The 21,204-nt window shown below is 41.9% G+C and overlaps 2 protein-coding genes across 2 annotated transcripts in view; one reads left to right on the plus strand and one right to left on the minus strand.

Moving 5' to 3' along the window:
* LOC126365768 (serine/threonine-protein kinase PRP4 homolog) overlaps window positions 1-21,204 on the plus strand; it is a 266,407-nt gene that overhangs the window by 220,123 nt on the left and 25,080 nt on the right. Inside the window, exon 19 of the mRNA XM_050008287.1 lies at window positions 204-414. The gene's annotated coding sequence lies outside the window, so the exon portion shown is untranslated. The remainder of the gene's footprint in view (window positions 1-203; window positions 415-21,204) is intronic.
* The window catches only part of LOC126365770 (golgin subfamily A member 6-like protein 7), a 510,481-nt gene continuing 504,208 nt past the window's right edge, over window positions 14,932-21,204 (minus strand). The window contains exons 17-18 of the mRNA XM_050008292.1: window positions 19,098-19,222; window positions 14,932-16,342 (exon numbers count right to left, since the gene is read on the minus strand). Coding sequence (XP_049864249.1) covers window positions 19,139-19,222 — 84 coding nt within the window. The 3' untranslated portion in view covers window positions 14,932-16,342; window positions 19,098-19,138. The remainder of the gene's footprint in view (window positions 16,343-19,097; window positions 19,223-21,204) is intronic.

Raw genomic sequence — 21,204 nt, forward strand, 5'->3', positions numbered from 1 at the left:
CAACCTGCGTGAGCTAAAACACGTGCATTTCGGCTCCACTCATAACACGGTGTTGGCTCTTCTGCCAACACAAAACTGGCAACTAGCAGTAAAAACGGTGTTCTTAACTATACTGATATATGTCACTGAGACTGCCCTCATTTAATTGTGCAATGGCTTGGCCGCAATCTCCAGAAGTACTGTCTGAATTTTATCACTTACAGAATCAGCAGATGCAGGCATTACTGGATGCCCTTGGACAGCTCGTCCAGGGTCAACGTGCGACGCAAAATGATGCGGCAGCAGCCGCTCCACCGCTAACGCAGCCACAACACGCAGTTGCACTGACCTTCTGACCTTTTGATGCTGCACCGGAAAGCTGGACGGAGTGGGCACGCCAATTTGGATTCCATCTCGCCGCCTACAGAATTCAAGGTAACGAGCGGCAGCCTTTTCTTTTGTCATCCCTCAGTGTGCAAACCTACTGTGTGATAGTCAAATCATTTCCCTGATACGGTGTAGCAACTCTATCCTACGAAGAAATTTTGTCTGCATCAGATGCGTATTTCAAACAATCCATCAATGTAGTTGCCAAATGGTGTACCTTCTTTCGTACAAAATGTATGGCAGGTCAGACTAATAGGGAGTGGGTTGCAACCTTGCAAGGCCTTACTAGGGATTGTGCTTTTGAGTGTCAATGTGGTCTCCCATATTCAGATACTATGGTATGTGATGCAATTGCACAGAATGTTTCTGATGTTCGTATAAGGGAACAGATTTTGAAACTAGTCAGTCCCTCCCTTCAACAAGTGATGGACATGTTGGATCGGCAGGACACACTTGACTTTGCTCAGGAATCATTTGAAACTTTACCAGATGTGTGTCAGGTTAACTGGCCCACTGGGCGAGCTGTACTGAGCAGTAAACAGCCCTCGCGCTCGGCTGCGCCTCTGCCGCCATGCTCGCAGCCACGTGTGCCGTGCCGGCAAGCAAATGCAGTGCTTAAATCATGCCTGCGGTGCGCTATTAAACATTCGCGTGAGAATTGCCCATCATGCCAAGCGATTTGATTTTACTGTAATAAAAAAGGACATGTTCAGAGTGTTTGCCCAAAAAAGCTCAGATCGGAAACTCCAAACCATTCCAGGCCCTTTGCTTCGCACCAGGATCGGAATTGAACCAAGGATACTCAGGCTCGCAAAACTTCGCCCATGGAAATTCATGTAGTTCATTCCACTCCGCCCAGTGCCACTCTCTCTAACAGTGACTGTGTTCGTCCCAAAAATAGTGTGTGTCGACATCGCCGGAACTCCCGTCAAGTCGCAAGTGATTATGTACCAGTGTCAGTTCACGTTGCACGAGACAGTCGCTCTTGTCATCAGCAGGACAAACTTTTTGTAGACTTGGACATTAACGGCATAGTGATACCATTCCAGCTCGCTACCGGAGCTGCAGTTTCACTGATCAATCAAGACACTTACAAACTGCTGGGCACACCTCCATTGCGTGCCGCAAATGTTAAGTTAACTAGCTATTCAGGTCAAGAGATCCCTGTATTGTGACAGTGCAGCCTTCTTGCAACATACAAAGGACAAACAAAGCTTGTGTCATTTTACGTCCTTCGTTCTTCTTCTGCAGTGAACTTGTTTGGTTTTGATTTATTTCAGTTGTTTAACTTGTCTATAGTAAATCAGGTCCTATCAGTGAACCAGACTGTGCCTTCAGACAGTGTTCCTCGTCTATGTGAAGAATTTGCAAACATTTTTGCACAGGGCCTCGGTTGCGCTAAGAACTATAAAGCACATTTGGAACTGAAAGTAAACACACAACCAAAATTTTTCAGAGTGTTCAATATTCCCCACGCATTGCATGATGAGGTTGCAAAAACATTACACGATTTGGAATCACAAGGTGTAATTGAACGTGTGCAGGCTTCTCTCTGGGCATCACCTTCTGGAAAATTGAGACTTTGTGTGGACTTCAAGGCAACAGTGAATTCACAACTAGTGATTGCAACTTTTCCTTTACCCCGCCCTGAAGATCTTTTTGACAAACTGTGTCCAGGCATATATTTTTCGAAGTTGGACCTAGCAGATGCGTACTTGCAGATACCAGTGGACAAAGAATCCTAGTGGGTTTTGGTGGTTAACACGCATCTTGGAGTGTATCAATTCAAACGACTGCCAATCGGGTGTGCATCCGCCCCTGCATTGTTTCAGCAAAATCTACAAACTGTCTGTGTGTCAGTCCTTCCTGCAGCAAACTATCTGGATGATATTGTGATCTCCGGAAAGATGGAAGAAGAACATTTAGCCAATCTCAGAACATTATTTCAGGTCTTGCAACAAAATGGTTTTCACTTATGGAAGGACAAATGTGTGTTTTTTACTCGTGACTTGCCATACCTGGGCCATGTACTCAATGTCTAAGACATACATCCCAGTCCCATGCACCTCCGTATCATACAAGACTTGCCTTCGCTGCAGAATTTGAAGCAGCTACAGAATGTGCTGGGGAAAATCAACTATTATCACAGATATGCTCCGCATGCCTCTTCCATTTCAGCTCCGCTTCATCACTTACACCGTAAAGATGTTCCGTTCGTCTGGACGATGGAATGCAAATGCGTGTTTCGCCGGTTGAAATCGGCGTTGTTTTCCAATACTTGCCTTACACCTTTCGATCCCCAAAAGCCCCCTTTTGTTGATGGTGGACACGGTAGTCTTGCGGTTCTAGGCGCGCAGTCCGGAACCGTGCGACTGCTACGGTCGCAGGTTCGAATCCTGCCTCGGGCATGGATGTGTGTTATGTCCTTAGGTTAGTTAGGTTTAAGTAGTTCTAGGTTCTAGGGGACTGATGACCACAGCTGTTAAGTCCCATAGTGCTCAGAGCCATGTGAACCATGTTGATGGTGGATGCCTCGGATTTTGGAATTGGTGCTGTGCTTGCGCACAAAGATGGCTCGCACGATCGTCCTATTGCCTTTGCGTCCAAATTGCTCTCGTCTGAGCAAAGAAATTATTCATAGATCGAGAAGGAAGCATTGGCTCTCGTATTTGGTGTTACAAAGTTTTATGACTTCTTGTATGGTCATCCCTTTACCATAATCACAGACCACAAATCTTTGACATCACTTTTTCATGCAAACAAACCTGTACCTCCACGTACAGCGCAAAAGTTTATTCGCTGGTCTATTTTCCTCTCGCAGTACTGCTACGATATCTTATATCGGTCCACTGCTAAGCACGGAAACGCAGATTCCTTGTCCCATTTGCCTGTTGCTGAAGATAGGGCATTTGATTCTTCTGAACTTGCTTGCATGTTCATTGATTCGGAAACCGATGACATGGTCCAATCGTTTCTGCTTGATTTTCATCATGTAGCTACAGCCACAACTGCTGACCCTGTCCTTGCTACCATCTGAGTTTTGTCGCTACATAATGGCCCTTGTCAAAGTCACGGATCTAGGACCCGTTGGTTTGCCAATGTTTTGCTCACAGTGAGAGACTTTTTGTTCGTCATGGTGTTTTGCTTTTGCGTTCTGATAATGATCAGTCCAGGGTCATGGTCCCATGTTTGTTACAGTCCTCTGTCTTAAAGCTTCTCCACCAAGGACATTGGGCTTTAGTGAGAATGAAACAACTTGCTTGTCAGCACTGTACAAGGTTCGGAATTGATGCCGCGATTACGAATATGTGCTCTTCTTGCATGGTGTGTGCCGAACAACAATCAGCACCACCGCGGAAATTCTTTGCATGGCCAAAAGCCACTTTCCCTTGGCAACGCTTACACATCGATTTTGCTGGTCCATTCTGGAATACTCGATGGTTGGTTGTGATAGATTCATTCAGTAATTTTCCTTTTGTTGTCCGGATGTCTTCCACGACATCATCTACCACCATCCAAGCGTTATCTGCTATCTTTTGCATTGAAGGTCTTCCACAGACAATTGTTTCCGACAATGGCCCACAATTCATGTCCGCAGAATTTCAGTCATTATGAAAGGCCAATGGTATTCAACATGCGATGTCCGCGCCGTTTTCGCCATAGTAAAACAGTGCCGCTGAACAATTGGTCAGGTCTTTCAAGTCACAGATGTTGAAGTTGAAAGAGTCGCATTCTCGGGAGGATGCATTATTGCTCTTTTTGTCCTCGTATTGCTCTCAGGCCCGAGATGGTCGCTCACTGACTGAGTTGCTCCACAGTCGCCATCATCGAACCTTGATGTCTTTGCTACATCTGCCGCATAAGGCTCCTGTGCAGCGTCAGACACTTGCTTTTGCCCCTGGTGATGTTGTCTACTACCGCCGCTATCAAGGTTCACGGCGTTGGCTCAAAGGGCACATTCTTTGCTGCCTCAGACACACTATGTATCTGATTTTGGGAGCCTCTGGTGAGGTGCGTCGGCAGCTGCGCCTCTGTTGTCGCATGGGATCTGCCGCTCTCCGTCTGCTTTCAGCGATGGTGCCATTCGGTCAGCACCCCGGGGACCCATCTACTGGCTCACCTCAGCCGCAGATGTTGCCGACACTGCCTTCCATTTTGCCCCATGGCGACGCGACGCCACCGCCGCCTGTCCTCCCACTGGCAACGCTCGCAGTGGACGCGCCGCTGCAGCTGCCGGGCGCCTCTCTGGGTCACACATTGCCGATTGCTCCCCGGGACCAGTTGTCCTCCGACATAGAACTCTTGCCCGCTCCGGACTATATGTCATCTTCCCCCAGTCGGTTGTCCCAGCCCGATGTAGGTTGACACTTCAGCCCCCCTGTCTCTCTACGGGCACATACTCCGCATGTTGGTGTGCACCCTGGAGTAGGTTTTCAGGTGTTCCCTAGCTCCCCGCAGTCTGAATGACAGGGTGCGGGTGGCACAGCCTCGCCTGTTGTTAGGCTCCCCACCTCGTTGCATATGTCAACATGGAATCCTCCCCTCCAGACGGAGGCCTTATACCACAAAAGTATGCAGATTTGCAGGGGAGGAATGTGGTGTCACCGCCAGACAGCACACTTGCTAGGTGGTAGCCTTTAAATCGGCCTTGGTCCGTATATGTCGGACCCGCGTGTCGCCACTATAAGTGATTGCAGACCGAGTTCCACCACACGGCAGGTCTAGTCTAGAGAGACTCCCTTGCACTCGCACCAGTTGTACAGCCAACTTTGCTAGAGATGGTTCACTGTCTGCATACATTCTCATTTGCAGAGACGACAGTTTAGCATAGCCTTCAGCTACATCATTTGCTACGACCTAGCAAGGCGCCATATTCAGTTCCTATAATTACTTCAAGAATGTATTCTGAACAGATAATATTGTGAATCATGTACCGCCAAGAGCGATGTTCATCATTAATGGATTAAAGTTAAGTATCAAACTAATTATGTCCGCTTTCTGAATTCTCATTCCTTGTCATGTTCCCGACCTCATGTCAGTATAGTTCTTCCCTCTTCACGCCAACCTGCGTGAGCTAAAACACGTGCATTTTGGCCTCCACTCATAACACAGTGTTGGCTCTTCTGCCAACACAAAACATGTAATCACAGATTTCAAAGAGTTTTAAGTATGTTGTAGAGGAACCTCTTCTGACTGCCTGGCTAGGCTCATTTCACACGATGACCTAAAGTTTCCAAGAAAAGTGAGCTTGAAGTGTAATGCATAACTCCTGTAACTGTAACATTTGTGCTACTATGTAAGTGAAAGTAGTGCAGTAGCTAACATTGATGGCTATCATGCTGGCAGTGCAGATTCAGATGTTATCAGCTTACTTTTATTCATTCCTTTTTTTCTGCTTCATCACAAAGAATATCGTTAAATAGTATATGTCATGCAAGATTTTTCAAAAACAGTAATTTTTGCTGTAAATTATTTTAATAAATTCATTAACATATCAGTCATTACAGAAAACAGTCTGAAAATGTGTATTCTTTTCATGGTTCACAGTTAAAATGGCAAATATTTGGATAATGTTCACCTGTTCACCTGATCAGACACTTTATCAACAAATTTTTGTAGATGAAAGAAAAGCACCCACCAGGATCATAAAAATTATCCCACTCAAATGTACTCCGCATTGCCAATCTTGTGATATTTAATTTTAAAGTCAGGTTAAAATTTTCATGGAAGAAATGAAAAATGTTCCCAAGTTGCTAAAGACTCATCAAGAAATCACTTCCAGGAAAGAATCTCTAAAAATGTGTTCATTAATTCTGCACCTATTTAGTGCACCTGCTTTCACCAGAATGATCAGATACCGGTGGTACACATCAAAGTTGACTGAAGAAAGGACAGTCGTTTTGAATATAAATGAGATGTATTTTCAAGTATTACTTCTGAAGATTCTGTGTGGTTCCTAGGCAGGAGCTCTCGTTAAATGTGCAAAGTCTTCTATGAATTTGTGTATCAGTTGCTTGTACAACAAATACTGCCTGGAATTCTGTTCTAGCACTACAAGTGATAGCGAGAAAGATGATTCTGTAATCTATTCTGTAACACATGAAATACTCATTCGAAGAAAGGTTGTTGTCATGGTTGATTTAGTAATGAAATTACTAAAGAGAAAACAACTATTTTGGAATAATTTTGCCTGAAATACTAATTAATGACATTCTATTCGAAGAAACAGAAAAAAAGGAGAAGTAGTATGCAGGCTGGAATTTAACCTGTACTTTCAGTGTGATAGCTGTGTACCTTAGCCACAAACCTCAGCTTTATCACAAAATGTCTAATGTTAGGGGTACAGGAGGTGTGAACAGAACTTCAACATTGATTTTCTAGGAAGATAGGAGGCACTGCATGAAAAGCCACTAGCCAGACATTCAGGATAGGTCTCTCTACAACAGACCCATGACTCATCAAAATTGTTTATTAACAGATTTGATGGTCCCCTTGTCAGAGTGTTAATTTGAAAAGGTCTATAATTGCCTGTCTGGGACAATCATAATCTTGGTACTATACGAGGTACGTTAAAAAAATTCTGGAACATTCATAATTTGATGCCAATGGTGTGTTGGAGAGAAATGGGGTTGGCATCCCTGGACACGCCTGTGTTTACTGTGTAACTTCATGGAGATTCATTGTTCTATGTGTGCTGTTCATTTTTCAGTGCTGTATTGAGTAGAATGTTGTGCACCACAGTTTGCAAATTTTGAGATGGCAGAGTTAGAGCAACATGTATGCATTAAATTTTGTGTGCAACTCTTACAGAGACACACGAAATGATGCAAGAAGCCTACAGTGATGAGTGCATAAGCTGTACTTGGTGTTATGAATAGTTCACATGGTTTAAAAATGGCAAGAGTAAAATTAAAGATGACTCTTGTTCAGAATGCCCTTTGACGCCTATCGAAGGCACTCATGTGAGGAATGTCAATGAAATTGTGAATGGCAGTTGAAGACAGAGTGTCCAAGAGGTTGCAGAGATATGTAACATTTCTGTTGGATCATGTCATGAAATCCTGACACAGCGTCTTGGAATGTATTATGCTGCTTCCAAGTTCATCCCATGGCTCATGACTCATGACCAGAAAGACCTTCACCTTGCAATCTGTGAGGAGCTGTTGGATCACGCAAATGAGAACGAGATGTTCCCTAAGAGAATCATAACTGATGATGAGATGTGAGTCTACAGTTATGATGTAGAGATCAAGGTTCAATCTTAACAATGGGCCAGTAAAAGTTCTCCTAGACCAAAGAAAGCTCATCAGGTCAGATCAAATGTCAAAGCATTGCTGTTAGTTTTCTTTGACTTTGAAGGAGCAGTTCATTATGAGTACATGCCACAGGGACAAACTGTTAGTCAATCATATTATTGGGATGTGTTGTGACGCCTGCAAGAAAATGTGAGAAGGAAACAGCCTCAAATGTGACCAGACAATTTATGACCCTTGCAGCACATTCATCTCTGTTGGTGAGTGACTACTGTACAAAAATCAAAATCACTGTGCTGCCTCATCTTCCGTACTCTCCAGACTTGGCCCTAGTGGATATTTTTTTATTCCCAAAGTTGAAAACCCCATTGAAAAGACAAAGATTTGCAACAATATATGAGTAAAAGAAAATTCACAGACGACACTTTGCACGATCCAGCATGAGGCATACCAAGACTGCTCCCACAAGTGGAAACGGCATTGGGAACGGCGTATCAATTGTGGAGGAGAGTATTTCGAAGGAGACCATGCACAATAAGTAAAAGCAAGTGTAGATTTTTTTTTTTTTACCAGTCCTCATATAGGCTGCCAAAAGCTCAGTGGAATGTCTTCCAATAATTGAGCTGTTAACAACTGCAGATATTAGTGATTATTTAGAGCACCATAAGTAAAAAAGGAACCAATGATGTGATTCTTGAAAATTCTGCAACACATATTGTCAGGTCAGTGCCATTATTTATCAACTTCTTTCAGCCAGAGTGGATTTTCAACTGATCAGTAATGTGTGTTGTGAATGCTAAATTGGCCATTATTTGTAAACAATGCTTTGTTCCTCTACAAAATCACTGCAGTTTTTGTAGACACCACTCAGGGAATTGTAATCAAATTTGAAAAGCATTGCCATGAATGAGCTAATGAAAAGGATGAAATGCTCTAGAATACAGTGGCTGCAGAACACTCCTTTGGCTAACTGCACACTCAAGGTACTGAAATATTAGTTGCATTTCCCTTACCTGTTGCTCTTTTTGCTTCTCTTCACACTACCTGTTTTTGCAAAGGCAGATTGTGATGACATGGCATGGTCAAGATACCTTTCAGTATGTAACTACACTACTGCTCCAACAGTTTCCTGACGTACACTATCAATGGAAACTGTACCTTATGCACCAACCAGTCACTTTTTTGCACAACTTTGTGTTACACAAGGACATTTTAATACCCCCACCAGTGGACACTGAACTGGATGCAGTTGAGCTGGCCTGAGTATCGGAGCAGAATAGTGCAGAACAGTGTTGTGTAGGGCACACACAAAGTGTGTTATGGGCAGAGCCATTGACCCTGGTGTTTACTTTCCGGCAGCAATAGATCTGGCCCAGCAGTTCTTACACTAATATCAACATACTGGGACCTGGCGCTGACTCCACACTGTGCTTTGTGTTGAGTATGTTGAGTTGTTCAGTCATTTGACTGGCTTTCTCTGTGCTCATCTCTGCATGATGTTCAGACCTTCTGATTTCCTGTAGGTCAACTTGCACATTAAGTTTCAGTCCCTCTTCTGAGGTTCATCACCCTAGCTTTTCACTCGAGATGCTGTTGGATAGTATAATTATATGTTTACTGACAATGGTGGTTTGCAGCACTGTCATATCCTATGCAGAAATGAAATTGCCAATGTAGGACATTCTTACATGTGTGACACTTTTTTAATAGTGGTAAATTGTGGCCACCAGGGTTCCAGCATTTTTGCACTGCAGGCAGGAGCAGCTGCACTTCCAGCAGAAACAACAAGAACAGCAACAGGAGCAGGTCTAGGAACTTCAAACAAAATGTGGACTCTCTCCATACCCATGTCATGATGATGGTAGGCTAGACACCCACAGAGAATCCTTCTCTCCAGCTGCCCCAACAATTTTGCTGACTTCAACAAGTATATGTAAAGGTGGAAGAATTACCTGTGCCGGTTCTTGTTGCACTGTCAGGTAAGGCATGTCATTGATCCAGTTGATAAGGCTACCTTGCTATTGTCCAGTAGTTCAGGTTTGTACAAAACGATGCAGGATTTGAAGCTCTCTATCATGTCTGAGTACCTTAACTTTGAGGAGCTTTACTCAGTTGCTCAGGAGTAATTTCTCACCAAACCCACATGGTGGTAGCATGGTTACAATTTAATCAGCAGCACAAATGCCCTGGGTGGTCATATGTGGCACGGATCACTGACGTGCAAGGTCTTTCATGCGAGTGAGAGTTTGAGTGTCCCCAGTGTGCTACCTCATATGTGGACTTGCTAATTATGGATATGATCATTCAGTTAACATGTGACCCCAAGGTCCAAACTAAGGTACTAGCTATGTCCAATGCCTTTTTAATTGAAGTTGCTAAAAGTGTGGAACCATATGAAGGGCTTATTTCAATAGTGGTACAAGTCTACTTTTGTTCATTCTGAGATACAAAGTCCTGAAGTTAAATGAGTGCTGAAAAATCTGCAGCTGAGATACCAGAAATATTCAAGCATATGGCTTCTTGCTAGAGATGAACCTCCCTTTCTGTTTGTTTGGACCATTAATGTCAGAAGCATTATAGACAGAAAAAGTGGAGGTAATGGACTTGTACCACTATTGAAACAAGCCTTTCATATGAAATTACAGCAGCAGCAAAGGACACACGGTCCGACAGTTGGCACGTGGCAAAGTTAGATGTGTGCGGTAAACAGCGCCCGTGCCCTGTGGGTTCAGCCAGGTGGCCTGCCTTCCCTAGAGTTACTGTGTGTCACAGCCTCTGACGATTTGTGTGCGGTGACATCATGGTGCTGCCTGCCTTTACCCATGTTGGTGCGGCGGGTATGAGTCATTCAAACCATTGTAAACTATGCTCGTGTCATTTTTCAGACTCTTGGCACCGCTCACCATCTGCACATCTTTCTCTTCAATGGGGGAGCTGGTGTTCTTACCCCAGTTGTTATTTGGTGCATATATGACAGGACTGCCTTCACATAGATGCTTGAATGGGGTATACTGCAAAGAAGCCATTTGGCAAAAATTGGTAACAGGCAAGGAGCTGCAGGATGGCTGTTGGAGACCCCGGTGTTTTCCCTAACTTAAGTTGTTAGTGGTTATTTAACTGTTGGGACAAAATATTTTGTGTTGGGTGCCTTTTCTGTTTTTGGATTCTGGACAGTTAACAAAGTACATTTACTGTCTCAGTTGGCCTCTTTTTAAGATTTGGACTCCTTACCTTGGTCATATGACCAGCTATTTGAGAATACCTTGAGTTGGGCAGAAAATTTTGAGGCTTACGTCTCTCTTAAGCTGTCGGCAATCCCTAAATTTTTTCACACCCACCCCATTCCCTTTTGTCATGGGTGACATAGTCAAGGCCAAGTTGCAGCATTGGAAGGACCCCGACATGTCCTATTTCTCCAAGGTAGAAGGTCTCCCGTTTGGTGCCCGTTCAGAAGCCAGACAGTACCATGAATGTCTGAGACAGTTTTAAATAGATGGTCAATGGATGATGTGTCACAGTCTTATATCAAATTCTTCAGCCGGAGGAATTGTTGGTGAAGTTTTAAGGGGTCAGTATTTTTCAAGCATTAGCTTGAGTGATGCATACCTGTAGTTGCCATTGGACACCACTTCTTACAATTTCTTAGTGCTTTACACCCCCTTTGGGCTTCACCAATTTAATCGCTTGGCTTTTGTCTGCAAGATGAATTTGTCAATGATATCTGGGTCAGTATTTTTCAAGCATGAGCTTGAGTGATGCATACCTGTAGTTGCCATTGGACACCACTTCTTACAATTTCTTAGTGCTTTACACCCCCTTTGGGCTTCACCAATTTAATTGCTTGGCTTTTGTCTGCAAGATGAATTTATCAATGATATCTGAATCAATTGATTCAGGACATTCCCTGTTGTGTTGACTATCTCAATGACATCTGGGTCAAAGGTTCCATGAACGAGGAGCATTTACAAAATCTGCAGGCAGTTTTCCAGTGCCTTATAGAAAATGGTCTTTATTGCAAACAGGAGAAATGCAGCGTTTTTCTCCAAAGATACATTTTTGGGACACCTACTTATCAATGGTGGCTTCATCCCTATGGATGAGCACATCAAAGACATTGTCAACCTGCTGGCCCCCAATAACCTGAAGGAGCTCCAGTCCTTTTTGGGCAAGTTTTCTTATTATACCAAGTTCATTCCCCAGTCTGTGCACATCTGCCATCCACTCAAAATGGTGTCAGATTCATGTGGTCTGCAGACTGTCAGTGGATTTTTCAGTCCCTCAAGCAATGTTTGTGCTCCTTGTCCTGTTTGTCTTCCTTTACACCAGCTAAGCAGTTAACCCTGGCTGCCAGTACGGCACTGATGTGGTTCTGTACTTCAGAACCTAGATAGCACCAAGCAACCCATTGCTTACTCATCGAAGACACTTTCTGCTGAGCACTATAACTACTTGCAGGTGAAAACTGAATTGCTGGCTATCATTTTCAGCTTTAAAAAGTTTCATGGTTTTTGGTATGGAACAAATTCCTACTCATCAGTGCCAACAAGACCCTCTTTCCCGTATTTGGACTCGCTCTAAGTGATCAGATTGGACTGAGCACCATCTGCAGAAGTGGGCTCTCTTTCTCAGTAATTGTTCATGTGACATTCATCACTGGTCCACCAGCCAGCATGCTAACCCAGATGCACTATCTGGGTTGCTGACAGGACCCATTCTGGGATTTGATTGATACAAGGTTCTCGTTTTCACATTGGATGATACCTAGCAGCAGACATTCCTAGATTGTCCTTTGACAGTGCTGAAACTTGTGGCCATCAAGGCTGCTGTCCTGCTTTTCTGGAAAATCTTTTCAGCAGTCCAGACAGGGTGGTCCAAGTGTGCTCCTTTGGGAGCAGATTTGATACAGCATACGATTTTTCTGCTGCAGGATTGGTTCAACGTTGTCCATGGTGTCTTTTTGCTTGCCATGAGGAGCAAAGCTGTCAAGTGGTCAACCATCTGGTGTTGCATTTGCCTGCATCTCACTTGCTGCAAGTGTCACTCTGGGGTATGTGTCATATGAAGGCTCTGGCACAGCAAAATATCTACTGGCTGGCAATTGATCGTCAGAGTGAACATTTTATGTGGGCTTGTGCAGCATGTGCACAGAATCAGGCTGCACCGTTTAATTAGTTTTCTCCTTGGCCAGTCCAGAGCACCCTTGGGACAGGATACATCTTGACTGTGTGGTTCCTTTCTTTGGGAAGCGTGTGGTTGTTTGTGGGCAATGCATTGACATATTTCCTGTAGTTGCAGTTAACTATTCTCATGACATTGACAGCAAATATTCATGCTTTGTTGGTCAGTTTTGCCATCAAGGGCTTTCTCTGGGCCCTTGTTTCTGGTAATGATTGGAAATTCGTGTCATAGGAGTTTCCAGATATTTGCATTCACAATGGTATTCAGCATCTAATTACCTCTCCGGTTCACCCAGCTTCTAATTCTGAGGTGGAGCAATTCATGCAAACTTTCAAAACTCAAATGAAGAAGTCCGTGTCTCTCGATAGCAATTCCCTGTTTAGTTTTCTTGCCATATTCTGGGCGACACTGATTACTGGGTGTAGCCAGGTGAAACATTTGCAGATGCACCAGCAGCAGGGCCTTTTAGATTTGTTGCAATCTGAGTTGCATGAGCTGGACCATTGTGGCCCACCATATTTTCCTCGTAGGATTGCCATTTCAGCCTGGTCTTTCAGCCAGCAATAGGGATGGCTGCTGTGTGTAGTGGTGGGCCAAAAGGTCATCATTTGGTTTTGGTGGATGCTGCTTGGGAGCAGCTGACCTGTCATTCCATCAGTTGCATCCACAATCTGTTGGGCCCTCGATGTTACTTTCTCCAAGCCAGCTGGTTAAAGAGGCTGCTCATGGCATTGTTACAGTTGTGGGAACACAATTGCAGCTGTGGGCTCAGCTACTGCTGTCCCCACCACACTCTCTGCTATCCTACCTTTGACTGCAAAGTAGGGCACTGGTGTGGATAGCTCCTGCAACTGCTGATGCGAACCCCATGGAACTTAAACTGGTGCCCTCCTCCCCCAATCCCCAGTGGATGAGTCCTTGTCCCCACCGTAGCTGGGGGATCAACTGGTACCACAGCCTCCACAATTTTCTACCCCTCTGGCAGGGCCAGCTGCATCAGCATTGTCTCCTCCTGTGGTCGATCTGTTGCTGGGGAATTTTGTCCCCTCTTTGCTTTTGTGATGGAGGTTGCAGGAAAAGTCACGCCATTTTTGCCCTATGTGGCCTTTTCAAGGGGAAGGGATTTAGTACTCCTGCCAGTACACACTGAGGTGGCTCCAGATGAATTGATATGGAGATCATAGAACAACAGAACAGAATGCTGAAACGGAGGGTGTATGTGAAGCATGATGGTGGCAGAGCCGCTACCCAGATGTTTACTTGCCAGTGGCAATAGGCTTGGTTTGGTAGTTATTATGCTAAAATCAGTATGCTTGGACCAGACCCCTCACATCACACTGTGCTCCAGGTTTTGCGTGCCAAATTGTTCAGTCACTTGTGGTTGTCACATTGTGTTTTCCTCCGTACTCATGTCTAAGCATTGTCTGATTAGGTAGAGTACGTTTGCACCAACAGTGATGGTCCTGCCAATTTGAGTTTTCACTCATCTTTAGTTTGCATAAGAAATTTACATGTACATGTGTATAATAATTTTCCTGACTGCATTTTGAATGGTGCTGCTTTTGTTCTGCAATTAGTGGCTCCTGTCCTCCCCTTTATGTTCATACCAAAGGCAGTAAAAGTGCCTCTAATTGAAGTACGGAATGCAGCTGTGGCACAAAATGTGTGCAAGAAAATCATTATACTGAAGAAGATCTAAATATATTATGCAAGCTGAATGGGTGAATGCCTGAAATGTGTCCTTGCATAAAATAAAAATATACAAAACACGCATGTTTGCTGTATTTCTTGATAGTGGCACTTGAAATACACAAAGCCATTTTCATAATTTGGCAATTGTTAACATTAAAAATTACTTGCATAAATCCGGACATTCACCACAGTGTCTCCTATAGCTTAGTGGAAACCACACCTCAAAATATTTACTCATGATGGAGATATTTATGGTCACTTATTTTAGCTGTGTCACCCTGCATACTGGCGATCACATAAATAGTTAGGTATTAAATGCCTTTGTACATTTTACAGTGAGAAATTGAAAATATCTAGAAAATAATCAATGTACTGAAAATTCACTCTATGTAATATCTAAGAAATATGAAGCAGGTGATAAAAGTCAAGAAAATATCAAAGATCTTGTGGTTGATTTGTATTTTTCATTTTTTTTCAGCAGAATGATACAGTTTTATAGGAGACAGCATTACATATTTGAGAATAACACAATATTAAATGTGCATAGTTTGTAAGCTGGCACCTAATAATTTTTGCACTATATATTCAATGTTACATGAAATGATCATTTACATTTAACTGTACACTTACATTGTGAAATGGTGATTATCAAAATAATTATGTTTATGTCAACAAATAAAAAAATTACATATTTACAATTTTTCTTCAGCACTGTACTTTATGAGCCTGAAGTTGCAGTGCTGAAGCAGTCTATTAAAATGTGGCATCTTATAACACATGCCTTATGGCTTGGAAACAGTTTATGAGATATGACCAAAAATTATCCAGATTCATAATACAAATTAAAAATCTTTTCCAATATGATTCACTAAGAAAGTTTGTAATATTCTCCTATTTTCCTGTTTTATCTTATAGTGATGGATGAACTATGAACTAAATTCCTTGCAGCTCTTATCTTACAGGTAACTGACTTGCAAGAAGAAAACTGCTTGAACCTCTAACACTTCCAGGATGGCAAAATCAGGAGAGGCTTATTGCCAGCATCTAAATCTCCCAGCTGTTACAATTAGCTTCTCCATTAAGTAGTTCCTCAGTTGTTCTGATGTACTCAATTCTAGCACTCCAGCTGAGGAAAAATCCTTAGCGCTACTGAGAATCTGCTGTAAATTCTGCATGTAACATTCAGAAATGGTGACTGAGCTCACCGTTTTAAAAAATTTGGGCAAAATCTTAAATGGCAGTTTGTTATGGGATTCTCAAGTCGTGTGGTGGACAAAGCTAAACAAAAGCTGATAAGGTCATGACATATGCCCACAACTTGTGATCACAGCTGTTGCAGGAACATTCATATATGAAACTGAACCATTGTTTAATGTCACTGCTCCGCACCACGATTCATGAATACACTGCCATAGAATGATTGACCAGTAGGCAGAATTTTATTGCTTTATGTCACAATTTCATGGACTGAGGCTGAATAAGAGTGTTGAATGGCACTTCAGCAGAGACGGTATGCTTTTCTGAATATAGTTACTTTTGCAGTTGTTCACTGCCAAATTCTACAACCAGATATCTCAGTGTAAAATTTCTTCAAAGCTTTATCTCTTTAACAGGTATTATATACAACTACAACTGAAGTACTAAGATAACAATCTGCATTTTAGAAAATTCCAGTAATGTCTGGTCACATCTCGCACAAAATGAATGTGTAACATCAAATGCTATTCTTTATACAAGAAATAAGCTTTTTCAAAGCCATGTAACACATGAAATGTTGGTACCACAACATCACAGTTTGCATCCTGCTGATGGTGATGTAGCTTCTCCTCTAGCCAGTAGAGTGAGGCCCACAACTGTAAATAAGAAGAAATAAAGTGACATAGAATGGAAACTTCCAAATCCATTGGCTTCTGTTTCTATCATATAGTTGGTAAGTGTGATAATGTCCATCATGAGATATACTGAAAGATATCATTGATATAGACTTTCACAGTTCCCATATAACTATTCACAAGACCTTATCACCACTGCTTGATGATTAGGGCCAACAATACAGCCACTTGCTGCTGTGTAATATATTATGCAATGTAGCAGTAATCAATAGCATTTTTGTCAGGCCCTTATAGGACTCACTCTCATTCTTATAACAATTCACATAAATATGGAATCTTCCCAATTGACAAATAGTGTGCTACCCTTTAATTTGCCTCAGTGTGTTTTCCTGTACTTAACCATCTTGTAGTCCCTTATTCCTTTTCTTGTCTCATGTTTCTCAATTTTAGACCCATTTTTTTTGATCAGTTAATGTTTTCCAGAGGTATGTTTCAGTTGTTTTCTGTATATGTTTTCTGTTTTGTTACTATCTTAAAGTTTAGTACCTATTTAACAGTCACAGTATGGAAATATGTCACAAGTTTAATCACTCTAGCTTATTCCTCTCTTTGCCCCTGTGTGGCTCTTGATCTTACATTCAACTTGTGCATTCTTCATTTTCCCAGCTGTCTTTACTTTCTCCCCTTTCTCTGTTGCTTCTCTCTAACCTCATAAAAGAGCAAACATTTCAGCATTGATTTCAGTATTAATTAGTCCTTATTATCCATCAGATAATTCCTGCATTAGACTGTGATGATATTTGTGTATTGGAAAATGATATGTGGCTATGATTTTAAGAATAGCTTTCAACACAAAATTTTTACTTAGATCAGAGGCTCACAAACTGTGCCGTGGCTTGAGTGCCATAGTGCTCATCCTGGCTGCACACAGCTCCCACCACCACTTTATTCTGCCTAAGTGGGAGGAGCGGAAGAGGGGGGAAACTGCAAATGTACCATATTTAGATGGTAATGCAGCCACACTGCATACGAATTGATTTCATATTTCACATTTATCAACTACATAGATCACAAGCGAAACAAAGTTTCAGTACAATTTAATTATTTTTGGCAATCTGAAGACACAATTTTTTTCTGGTACAAACTTTCAGCATACAGACAGATGCAGACAGTATCACAGATTTTTTCACTCGGGTTGCCACATAATGGTGACAAATTTATTTTCATTACTGAGAAAAGATCTTTTGCACACATATGTTGATTGAAATATTGTAGAACTTTTGCAACCTCATTATGGGTAATGGGAAACTCTCCCTGAGGAAAACAATGTAGACATCCTGGACAGTTGTAATGTAAGATGAATGTAACAATATTATGAAAACGATAGTTGCTACTCGCCATATAGCAGAGATGCAGAGTTGCACAAAGGCCTTGTTGGCCAAGACCTATCTTTCCGACAGCCTTTTTGTTGTGCCTTTCTGCAACTCAGCATCTATGCTATAAGGTGGGTAACAACTACCATTTTCATAATATTGGTACATTCTATCCTGGATTTTCCATTGTTTGTAATTTAAAAGAATTTGTCTTTAAAATGTGAATTTACATTGCAGATCAACAGTTACATGTGCCCATGCACAGGGGCACTTTCAACTGCAATGGCAAACAGTCTTGAAAACAGCTCAAAAGCAAATGTGAGATTGGCATTATAGTCAAAGTGTTTAGAAAACTATCCTTGTAATTCTTTAAAGGCTAGAATTAGTTCTTCAGACCTCACATTTTCTTTAAAACCAGTGAAGGAATTGGACAGCATGTCACAATTTGCCCCTTCTACAATGCAAGTTTTTTTTTATGTGTGTCCCCATCAAACCAGAAGTAAATTGTTTCACACCTTGCTGTGTCTTACAGTGGGCAGTGTGTAGTCAAGTCCTCTTTAAATGTGAAGTCTGCAATGCATTCTGGAAGTTCTAATTTTCATTCCTGCACTTCTTTTTCCTTCATAAATTCAACTATATCAGGTTTTAAATCAAAAAATTGTGCCACCCTTTGACTTAACCAATGTACTTGCAGTAATATATGAAGTCTCCATACTCTTCATTCAGTTCCATCAAAACTGTTGCAAGCCATGTGGAATAATGTGTGTGATTTCAGAAATTTTACTATTGGTACCAACAATTTCATCACCTGCTCCATGCGAGCAAATTGAGCACAAAATGCTTCTTGATGTACAGAACAATTAATTCTGTCTTTTGAGCATTGTAATGTTTTGCTCTTTCATTGTCAACTAAATCTTTAAATTCTTTCTGCATGGTACTGCACTGTCAGTTCGTAGCAGATTTGCAGTACCCATCGATTACGCGACTGTATAATAGATATTAAAAGTTCTCATCCCACTCTTCTATCATTCCCATTCACTCTTAAAGGGTTATGGTGATAGATCACGAGACTGCCACTTTTTATGCAAACAGCCACTATAACTGTGGATGTCCTTCACACCATCAACAAACAGCAAAGCATAAACAGTGGTGACACTCCGATTCTCTGGAACTGAAGATAGTTGTGCCAACAGAAAAAGCCATACCACTATACTAAATGAAATGTCACACTGTACTTCCAAGAAGCACTGAACAAAGCCGAGACAAGCTCAGCTTTGGCCCACACATCAGGCTCACATACTGTTTGACACACCATTGCTGGCCCCAGTTGAGATTTTGCATCACTGAAAGTTAAAAATTATGTTCATACATTGAGGGGTTGCCCTGTAGGAGTAAATAATTACCATGTGCACTGCTCGCTGTGACTGACACTCCTCTTCTGAGACTACTTTTGCTGCACTAGATGTTTTTCTTGTCGATTTCCCAGTGTCCCATTAGTGAAACTCCATGACTGCATGCTTCTAGTAGTCTGGAACATAAAAAAATTAACAAAGTATAACTATGAACCCATGTGTGTTATTATACACCTATGGTTAAAGATATAATCTTTTCTTTAAAAAGAGAGGAATTAAAAGTAAAACCTGTAGCTAAGTTCTACACTGTCAGGAAATATCTCTCTGCACCTTTGTGGATATTGAGTGGGATTTTAGCAGTATGACCTACAAATCCACGGTTAGAACTGCAGGAGAGCACGGCAGTGGGACCACCATATACAAGTGGATTAAGACCAAGCTAGGTAAAGTAAAAGAAGGAGCCATCATGATGGATGAGAAAATGGCAATCAACACCACAATGGGGTGTCTATAAGGGGGGTTTTGTCCCCCCTACTGTGGAACCTAGTGGTGAATGAACTCGATGAACAGTTAAATACTAGAAGCTATTTTTGCCAAGGATATGCTGATGATTTAGTTACAGTAATTGTTGGCAAATTTGCTAGTAGAACAATGAATATGTGAACAATGGCACGTGGAAAACTGGTGCAGAAAACAGGTTCAGTCCCAAGAAAACTGTTATAGTACAATTACAAGGAAGCATACTGGGATGTCAAGGTTTTTGATGAAACTGTCATTAGAGGGGCTAATAAAGTATCTATGGGTAACTCTGGCTGTGAAACTACCATGGACTCCTCATATAAAGAGTATATATTTCAAGGCAAACAGTACTCTTATGAGTACTAGAAGGGCCTGTGGTAAAAACTGAGGTCCAAGCCCCAGGAGTTGTACTGGATATACAGCACTGTAATTTATGGGGCTACAGTATTATGGAATAAAGAAGAACAGAAAGTAGTGCTAAGAAGCTTGTCAAGGTGCAGAGCTTGGCCTGCTAGCCATAACACCCCCTGCTGGGATGGAGATCACACTGGACATACACCTTTGGGTTACAATGGAGGCCGCAGCAGGGGCATACAGGTTAAAAACTGGAAATAAATGGATTCCTTTAGGATCTCCAGAATCTCACACCAACATAACATGGTGAATATAGGAATCATTGGGGAAATGCTGACTTACTGTACAATAACTTCCAGCTGTTTCAATAAACCTTTCAGTCCAACAATTGGAAGAAGGGAGCAGTGGATCAGCCCCTGCAATGAGGTCAAAGATCATTGTGGATTTCCATGAAACCCTTGGGAGACTAGGGGAAAGTGGCACTGTAAACCTGCTGTGACTCCCTAGTCATGCAGGAATTAGTGGCAACAAAAAGCTAATAAGAGTGGTGAGCACAAGGGTGATGACTCCGTTTTTTGGACAGGAACGTGCCCTAATTATCAATACGGCAATGGGAAAATCAAAACTTTGTGGCTGGATCAGAAGGCAACATGTAGAATATTGGACAACAATCCAAAAACAAAAACATGGTAAAAGACACAGAATACTGATGTCATTAGAGTGTGAAGAAAACAAGTCTAATAAGGAACTACTAACATTTCAAGATAAGTTCCGTAATTCTGAACTTGAACAGAAAACAGATTAAACTCACGTTAGGACTCATACTGACCATGGGGAAGGCAAAAGATGCAAAATATTGATGTCATTAGAGCCTGAAGAAATCATGTCTAATCAGGAACAAGCAATGAGTCTCCTAATACTTTTTAAGGGTACTGGTTGGGTTCACTAGAATTATAGGGAGCAAAAGTGCAAAAGAAACTAAGTTTTGATATATGTAACAGCGGGCTACCTCTCCGTATTAATCAAATCAACTGAAATCGAAACCTACAGCTTTCTAACCAAGTATAACTATTTTTTCCTATTATCTGTGTTCTGGATGACACATTTCATAGTGTATTCTACTTTCAGCGCCACAGTCATTTTTACAATATTATGTTCTTCATGATGCATTTCAAAGACTTACATCTTTGTATTCTGAGGGAGAGTCTCATTTTCATTTATGAGTGACAAATAATGCATAATAAAAATGTTAAATAAGACAAATTTATCAGTTAGATGTTTTGTT

This window comes from Schistocerca gregaria, chromosome 4 (assembly GCF_023897955.1).
Source record: "Schistocerca gregaria isolate iqSchGreg1 chromosome 4, iqSchGreg1.2, whole genome shotgun sequence".
Taxonomy (NCBI): domain Eukaryota; kingdom Metazoa; phylum Arthropoda; class Insecta; order Orthoptera; family Acrididae; genus Schistocerca; species Schistocerca gregaria.